Source organism: Labrus bergylta, chromosome 7, assembly GCF_963930695.1.
Source record: "Labrus bergylta chromosome 7, fLabBer1.1, whole genome shotgun sequence".
NCBI lineage: Eukaryota > Metazoa > Chordata > Actinopteri > Labriformes > Labridae > Labrus > Labrus bergylta.
The window spans coordinates 31,826,262-31,835,666 of NC_089201.1; the positions used below are offsets into that span (position 1 = coordinate 31,826,262).

At 41.0% G+C, this 9,405-nt stretch overlaps 2 protein-coding genes across 2 annotated transcripts in view; both read left to right on the forward strand.

The window, feature by feature from the left end:
* Window positions 1–9,405, forward strand: part of LOC136179606 (NLR family CARD domain-containing protein 3-like) — a 360,535-nt gene that overhangs the window by 189,187 nt on the left and 161,943 nt on the right. The gene's annotated exons all lie outside the window — the stretch shown is intronic.
* The window catches only part of LOC136179617 (NLR family CARD domain-containing protein 3-like), a 10,694-nt gene continuing 1,901 nt past the window's right edge, over window positions 613–9,405 (forward strand). Inside the window, exons 1-4 of the mRNA XM_065956456.1 lie at window positions 613–1,814; window positions 4,204–4,392; window positions 7,761–7,972; window positions 8,252–9,405. The exon at window positions 8,252–9,405 is cut by the window's right edge and continues 839 nt beyond it. Of these exons, the coding sequence (XP_065812528.1) occupies window positions 4,262–4,392; window positions 7,761–7,972; window positions 8,252–9,405 (1,497 nt within the window). The 5' untranslated portion in view covers window positions 613–1,814; window positions 4,204–4,261. The remainder of the gene's footprint in view (window positions 1,815–4,203; window positions 4,393–7,760; window positions 7,973–8,251) is intronic.

A 9,405-nucleotide genomic window follows, 5' to 3' on the forward strand; every position in this document is an offset into this window, starting at 1 on the left:
ACCTAGTAAAATGTTGTGACTGAATGAGGTCTGTTTTATGAGAAGGTTTTAACCCTACAGGCATGAAGGACTTTGTTTTATACCACGGTTGGTGATGAACTTTTTCACCTATGTGCCCCTGTGACTGGTGGATTCTAAAATCTACCAGTCTTACACTTTTTAGGCAGTAGGGAGGATCATCCCTTCACCAACCCTGGGAACAAAACTTGCTGCATACTGCTGAATGATGTCAATCAATAAATGGTGTGAATCAGAGGGAAGTGAGGATACCCTATGCAGACTGAAAAATAAGTGGGTATACCTATACACCTGACCTGCGTATACCCTCAACTACACCACTGGAAATGAACTTGCCAAACGGAAAATCTACCTGCATTTGGTGCTTGGCGGGTACCAGTCTTACATTTCTTACCTGCCACTTTATTTTAACTGGCAGCACAATGTAATGACGTGTAACATAATAATCAAGGCTTATAGTATTCAAGAAATAGACCATCAACTATTAAATAAAATACTGACATGCTGTTTGTCTCACTCATTTACAGAAAAACGTTTGTTTTAGTTTATTATTTTTGGGCTATGTCCTCAAAGTAGAGGTGGGCAATATGGGAAAAATATCATTATCACGATTTTATCACAATTTTTTTCATACTGATCTTTAGACTAATTTGTAAGTTGCTGACCAGTTCAACCAAACTTATTTACCTGTATGATGTTTTTAAATGCACAAAAACTGAGCAGACAAGTTTAATCTATTTGAAAAACATCTTTGTAGGAGGTCTGGAGGTCTCTCACCCAGAACATCTTTAGCAACAGAAATGTCTTTCCCTCAATTTGATCAATATTTATGAACAATTTGAAGGTTTTCCTCACCACTTTGAAATGATGATTTAGTTGTGTCTTCTTTTGATGTTCATCAGGAACATTTTCACACAGTGATGCATTCATTTAAAAACATAGACTTCAAGTTGTTGAAGTTTCTGTTCTGTTTTAGCCCTGCAGAGTTCCTCCAGCTGGAGCTTCATACAGGCTCTGCAGACTTTGTTGTTTTTATGACATCATTGGACTAACTTTAGTTTAGTTTATATATAATCAAACATAATACAGAATGTGTTCATTCTGTGACACATGATCAAAGTAAGTTTTACTGACAGAAGAGTTGAATTCATAGAGGGGGCGGGACATTGTTGATTGACAGACAGACAGTCACCATGGTTACTCACTCTCACCTGCCTGCTGCTTTGTAACGTCGTTTAGTGTAATCCATATAGGTTCAGTTATCACAACAGGTGAGCTTCAGGTGGAGAAGCTTGATAAGTAACTTTTAAAAACTGAGAGAGAGCAGAAAACACCGACAGCAACATTTGAAACACCGGGGTTATATCTCCCCTCACTGTCTGTCTGAGCTCCTCTCTGTCTGACTCTCTGCAGACTGTTAACGTCTCTCCGGCTCCTTAAACGGTTTCGCTCTCCGAGATGTAAACTTAACTGTGCACACTATGCAGAGAAGTCAACTGTTGCTCACGCCGTGTCGGTTTGGAAATATATCAGTGGAAATATGATATGGAGAGGTTTTTGCGGACTTTACTTTAAGTTTGGTTTTCACCGCTGCGGAGCAAAAGAGGGGGAGGGGGAGACGCGTCTGTGTCGCAGCATAAACTGCAGCATGAGAGAATAAACACATAACCCCGGTTATACGATCTCCCTGCTTTGGCAGATCGTCAGCACGTTAAAATCCTTCACGATCTAAGATCGTTATATCGCCCACCACTAGCTGGTAGCTGATGAAGCTGAAATGAAACCTGGACTGAGAGGTAAGATAATGGATATATTGTTTTAAAAGAATATGAGCTTATATGAGGAGAGTCATCACAGTCATAAAGGTTTCTGCTGGAAACTGAGTTTCATTTAGAAAGATATTTTTAAGTCACTGTGTGTTTTCTCCTCAGGACGTTGGAGCTTCTAACTGAATCTGTCAGGTTCCTTTCCTCTGCGTTTGTATTTCAAACGTCTGAGTTACAGTCATCTGCTTCTGTTGAAAAATATCCCATTTTCTAATGTAGCTGCTTCACAATAAAACCTATTTAAACCAGGAACTTTTAGTGTGAAGAGCTTGAAATAGAATGCGTGTTATATCGTGTTCACAACCTTTGTTTCAGAGCGCTTCTCACCAGCGCTCCTTGTTGCTAGATTACAAAAGTGAACTTGTGCTTCCCTCTGTAATGTCCGTAAGGTGTGTTTTAGCTCCATGTGTTTCATATTTTCTTTAAATCAAATAAATATCACCAAGAAAACATGAGGACGATGTAAAGGAGTCATGTCCTGATGTCAGCAGCAGCTCTACACCTGCAAACTGTTCCCTCCAAAAGACGAGTCAGACCAGCGTCTCCTCCGCCATCGCTTTCTTATTGACAAATCTGATCTCAGAAGTCCCGCCCCTTCTTGAGTTTGATTGGTCGGTGAGGGAGAAGTGACATTGATCAGCGTGGCGCTGTTCTCAAAGTTGAACGTCTTTCAACTGATAGCGTTTGAGTGCAGTGACTAAAAACAGCTGACACCGAGGGCGTTTTAGCGCCCAGGAAGCTGAACTACATTAGTTTTGTATTTCAGCTGGATGTCAGCGTGGTACTGTAATCTCTGTTCACTTTAAATCTAAGCCTGCTGTACGGGTTGTGCCTGTTAGTATTTATTTTCACATAATCATTCACTTGAATCATTTTGTGGATATATCATTTTAAATCTGTCGACCATCTAAGGGTCATTGGTTTAGGTCTGTGTGGATGTAACAGTTTGTGTAAGACTCTCATAGCAGCAGATCTATTTTTGGAGAGGAGCCGAGTGTATGTTGTGAGCTTAAATGACTTGAATGTAGATATCTGACAGTTTCAAGTGAAGGTAATGTCACCTCTCTAGCCTTTTAGAAGTGTTCCCAAATGGTAAAAGAATTTGTAGGCTGTACCAGCTAACAGAATATAACAGGACCGTTAACATGAAAAGTTTGTCAGCCATTTGTGTTCTGTTGCTGTTGTCTGACCTCGGCCCAATAAATTCTAAGATAAGCCACTGTCTGTTTCACCATTTCATCATTGGACATTTACAGCAGAAACATCATGGCGTCATGATGTTCTTACATGCTTTTATATTTTGATATCTTTTACTCTATATGGGTAATGTGCAATATATGTTGTGTTTTATACATGGGTCTGTACTTTTCTGTTGACATGTCGATGTGTTTTTCTATTGTTTTTATGGATTCTACTGTGAGGCCGCTGAATGTGTGCAGCACTTTGAGCCCAAGACAAATGTCTGAAGTTATAGTATTTACAGCTGCTCCTTTGAGCCCAAATCAACGCCACAGCGCGCTTCTTTTTATCATGTTGGACTTGAGACAGCGAGGCGTCAGTTTAAACACACCTGAAGCTGGTTGACCCGCTGTTAAAGAGATGCTAGTCTGTGCTCTGTTAATCATGTTACACCAAGCAAAGCCATTCCAGCATATAGAGCACCATTGTGACCCTCGCTCTGTCACTGTGGTCGGTAGGTTGAGCAAATTCACCCGCCACTGCAAAAAGACACCCGTATGTGACGAGTGCTGATTTCCAACCCTGTTTTATACACTTCTAGTTGTACAAATGTCCTAAAGGTCATGGTTGCTGTTAAATACTAACATGTTAGTTTAATGTTTAAAGTTTAAGACTCAATGTCTTGTTATTGGCATTATTCAGGGCAGATCAGACGGACAAATCATGTTAGGATCAAAACAAAGTGCACTGAGGTGCTGCATCAGGTACTTAGGCAGACAGGAAGGAAGAGAAAATCAAATTAAAGAGCCCCTATAATGCCCTTTTTGGGGTTTGTATATTAAATCTATGTACCTACTTTTGTACGTTCACAATAGCTAAAGTCCGAAAAAAGTATCTGTTTTCATGTACTGCTCCTCCTTGATCCCATGCGGCTAATGCTACAGCTAACAGGAGGACGTAGGAGAAGCCGCGTTTCCGCGGACTTTGAATTTTTGCACATAGATGTGACTAAACATGCACAGGACACTTGGAAAACACACTAAAGAGCAGATAAAACCAGAAAAAGCATAATATGGGACCTTTAAGGATCACATCAGGTAATGAGATGTGGACACTTGACCATTTCTGTCTTTCACATTTTTCCTGCTTGTGTCTCACCTGTTTGTTATTTTGTCCTCAGGTTGTTTTACCTGCATGAACGTCTTTTATTGTCCTCTGATCAATCTGGAGATCAGAAGATGAGTGATCGAGGAGACAAAGAGGAGGACAGAGCAGAGTCTCCTCTGTCCAGCTGTCTCTGTATGAAGAGTGACCGGTCTAAACGTTTTCCTCCAAACTTCAGTAATGAACCAGGACCCTCAGATCCACAGTAAGAGAACTTTTTTTAATCACCAAACTGTCAAGCTAAAAAAAGAGTCCTGAACACCATAATGTGTTGATTTTCTTGTTTTTAATCATCAACCTGCACACAGTGATCATACAGAGAAAGTCACTGAACTCATAACAACATACTAAGGATTATATATATGTATTATATGTTTATAGATAAGATAATATGATTTCAGTATTGACTCTTTGGTTGTGTATCTAGTCGTCTTCTCTGTGATTCTGCAGGAAGAAGTCTTTTAAACTGATCCTGAAGTTTAGTGAGATCTGCTGTGATCGTTTTCTTTCAATCATTTTTTCTGTTGTGTCCACTCTTTGTTTGTCTTTTTTTATTTTTTTAACATGACTACACAATGAGATCTTTTTTTTTTACTGAAGTACCGTAAAATCCGGTGTAAGATGCACTTTTAATAACTGTTTTTTTTATCTTAAAAGTTGGCTGGGTCTTATACAAAGGTGTAACTAATATAGCAGTATAAAGTGTTGACACATGAGCCATCATTACCGCGGGTGCAGAAGTCACCATCACTGTGTGCGACCGGACGCGATTAAAAAACCATCCCCATTCATTGGGCCTCATTTACTAAAGGTTTGTGTGTCTTAAAACGTGTGCAAACTTGATACCACCAGCAAAAAATGTGTTAACTGATCTACTAACGGCGCGCTGTGAGGATTGAATCTTTCATATGAGCAAAACACGCATTGTCCATTTAGTACGTTTGACTTAATGAATATTCAATATGGGGCGTTTCTGCCCTAGAAAGGAGAAAATGCAAATAAGTTAAGTTAGTACACGCATTGTGATTTACCAAGCCTGACAAAAACTGAGGTGATTGTGACGGTGTCTGAATTTAACACCTTTGAAAAGAACGTGCTAACCCAGGAGACCAGTGTTACACACAACAGGCTGCTGTTATTGAAGTTAGGAGGAGACATAGGCTCAATCAAAGAAGGCATACAGATCACGTTATTCTCCACACATGTTAATATGTTTGGAATGACAGCAGGAAACACCATGATTAAACTATATTGTTGCCTATTTAAACAAAACTGAACATCCACAGCCTCTGCATTCTAAAGAATTTCAACATTGACATTTATTTCTTCCTGTTTCCCTCTTCTCACCAACATTTTATTTTAAACTTGGGATTTCTTTTTTCTCGGGCTGTGCGTCTCTCCCCCAGCTCGTGCGCTCCTCTCCATAGTGCGCTCGTCTCCTCCCTCTACAGCCCGCTGCTGCTACGCTTGGATGGGGGGACCTCACCACTGCTTGTACCCCCGTCTTCGATACCTCTTTCCAGAGCCTTTCTGTCCGATCAGACACAGCGCTGGCCAGCTGTCTGGTGCTCAACAATGTGCCGAGTGTCGCGCCTGAGCGCCACAGAGGACACAGCTCACACCTCCTGCACAATGTATGACAATTCATCTTCAAAAGATGAAGAAAAGAGAGGCCCTGTTTAATGCCCAGGTTTTCTTATAAACCAAATTTTCTTTTTGTAATATTCAGTTTTATCTGCTATAACTCAAAAATACTGTACGTTCATTTACCTCTTCCACTGAGACCTATTTTGCGCTTGCAGTCGTCCTGCTTTCCGTCCAAACTCTCCATGACGTAAACCAGTAGAACACACAAAAGCCTAACTTAAATAGTACCGCCTCCACAAGGTTTGCACCTGGTGTCATTCACGCAAACTTTCTGAGTAGATCACCCGAAAAACACACACTCACCAAACGTGCAATTTTTTGGAGTGAACACACAGTTTAGTACTCTTTACTTGGGACCTTAGTAAGTCAGGCCCTCAGTGTATTAAGAGCTGAGTGCACGCTGTTCTGGGAAAGACAGCGACACAGACCAGTCTGGCTGCGCTACTTTTTCAAAATGTTTCCCTCAAGAGGTCATAATAATGAATTTACAGAAAACTGTAGGATATTGTTCCATAAATAAACCTTGTTGAACGCTCTTTTGATTGAAAGAGTCCTTTATTAAAGTTAAAGAGAAACAAGTGGAGTCGGGCAGAGAGATCACAAGCTAGGAGTCTCTGCTTCACAACTTTCCCTGCAGGCTGAGAGCTCGACTACCGTACTGTAGCTGGTAGGAGAGCAGACTCCACAAAGAGAAAACAGACAAAAAGGGTGACAGAGCTGAACAGTAACTGCAGGTTTTGGACTTCGCTGAACACAATAAAAACTGTAACGCAGGAAGACAGTGTAAACTTTATTTTCTCTCTGAGAGACCTTCAAAAACACAGCGCGTCTTATACCAGTACAACTTATATTTAGGATTTTACGGTACTTTTTTTTTTTTTACTCATGACACAGCTCCTGCACATGCTCAGTGTGCAGGTCATGACACAGCTCCTGCACATGCTCAGTGTGTAGGTCATGACACAGCTCCTGCACATGCTAAGTGTGCAGCTCTCTATAAAGCTGATTAATAACTTTTCAAAGGTCTCAGGTCTCAACCTAAATATTAAACATTTGAACTTATGGCTGTTAAAGATTGTAATGTTCCCCATATTTGTAATAATCCAGTGAATCACCAGGTCACATACCTGAGAGTAGTTATCACCAAGGAGCAAAATATAAGGTGCACCTTAAATTTGAATCCCATCGTTGATAAAACTCTTGTTTACAAAGAGATTTATCTCTGAGACGAAGGACCTTGCTCTCAAAAGCTGAGGGCATTTCCAGACTCACTAATCCGGCTCTATCTTTGGATGTTGACTAAAATGTAACCAACAGATTTGATTATATGTTGTTTAACTTTCTGTGGAAAAACAAAATACATTATGTTAAAAAGAACGTGACAATAAACAGGAGTCAATGTGGGGGCTTGAACTTTTTAGACTTCACAGCTCTTAACATTCAAAGTGAACAGGCTGAGACATTTTTAAATAACCCAACATCTCTATGGAATATGATTCCTAATTATGTTTTTTCTAAAGTTGGTGGCCTGGAATTTTATTACTGTGCAACTATAATATCAGTAAAATCCCAATCAAACTATCCAACTTCCATAAACAGATACTCTTGACTTGGTCTCTCATCTTGAAAATTAACTTCTCTCCACACAGATATTACATCTGGAACAATAAGGACATTCTCTACAAAAATGAATCCCTGTTTTTTGAAAAGTGGTTGAAAATAACATCACACTTGTAGGTCAGTTATTGGACTCAGATGGTAGACTCTATGGTTACACAGACAGACTTCTGCACATGCTCACTGAGGAGGACATGGCACACCTTTTTAAAACACTGCTTTTTGTGGCTTTATTTGATTCAGTCCACCACTGGTTTCTAAATGTCAGTCTCAGTTTTCATGGCTTTATGATTTCCCTTATCTCCACAGAATAACAAAGGGGTCTGTTTCTGTGGAGGAGCAGCTGTCCAGCTGTGTTTTGTGTCAGGACGTCCCAAGAGATCCAGTTTCTACCAGATGTGGACACTGGTTCTGTAGACAGTGTCTCACCTCATACTGGGACCAGTCTACTTCATCAGGAGAGTCCTCCTGTCCCCAGTGTGGAAAACGACCTAAAATAAGAGGAGGACTGCAGATATCCAGTAAGTCCAGCACTGTAATAAGTAAGACTGAAGTAATTGTGTCTAAAAACAAGACAGAGCAGTTAGTATTTTCATTGATATATAGTTCAATGAAACATTTACATTTTATCTGATTCTTACTGTCAGTTTATATTCAGTATATTTTATTTCTCTTGTAGCAGCACACATTTATTACACGGATGTTTTTGTGTTATGCAGTGTGCTTAATGTGTAATAATACAATTTTTGTATTTGATCATTTTATAAATCCAGTCTCAGGATATGTTTCTTTTCTTTCAGTAGATAGAGGTCTGCAGGAGGTTACAGATCAACTTAAGATCAGTCTGAGGAGGAGATGTGAACATGTGACTGAAGGAAGTGATGAAACAGGAAGTAGAACCCTCCTCAACAGGATCTACACTGAGCTCTACATCACAGAGGGACAGAGTGAAGAAGTGAACACCCAACATGAGGTGAGACAGCTTGAGACAGACTCTAAAAAGAAGACCCTCCATGAGACTCCAATCAAGTGTCAGGACATCTTTAAAGCCTTACCCGACCAACAGAACCAAAAGACAAGAGCTCAACCCGACCAACAGAAACACGAGACAGAAGCTCAACCCGAGCAACAGAACCAAAAGACAGAAGCTCAACCCGACCAACAGAAACATGAGACAGAAGCTCAACCCGACCAACAGAAACATGAGACAGAAGCTCAACCCGACCAACAGAAACCCATCAGAGTGGTTCTGACAAACGGCGTCGCTGGTGTTGGAAAAACCTTCTCAGTGCAGAAGTTCACTCTGGACTGGGCAGAGGGCTCAGAGAACCAAGACCTCAGTCTGGTGATCCTGCTTTCATTCAGGGAGCTGAACTTGATCAGAGATAAGGAGTACAGTCTTCTTGAGCTGCTCCGTGTTTTCCATCCAACATTACAGAAGGTCACAGCAGAGACGCTCGCTGTCTGTAAACTGTTGTTCATCTTTGACGGCCTGGATGAAAGCAGACCGTCGTTGGACTTCAAAAACAGTGAGGTTGTGTCTGACGTCAAACAGAAGTCATCGTTAAACACACTGTTGACAAACCTCATCAAGGGGAATCTGCTCCCCTCAGCTCTCATCTGGATAACTTCTCGACCTGCAGCAGCCAATCAGATCCCTCCTTCATGTGTTGACAGGGTAACAGAAGTACGAGGCTTCACTGACGCCCAGAAGGAGGAGTACTTCAGGAAGAGGTTCAGTGATGATGAAGATCTGTCCAGCAGAATCATCTCACACATCAAGACATCCAGGAGCCTCCACATCATGTGTCTGATCCCGGTCTTCTGCTGGATCACTGCCACAGTTCTGGAGCACATGATGAGCAGAGAGCAGAGAGGAGAGCTGCCCAAGACCCTGACTGACATGTACTCACACTTCCTGCTGGTTCAGACAAAGAGGAAGAAGAACAAGTAT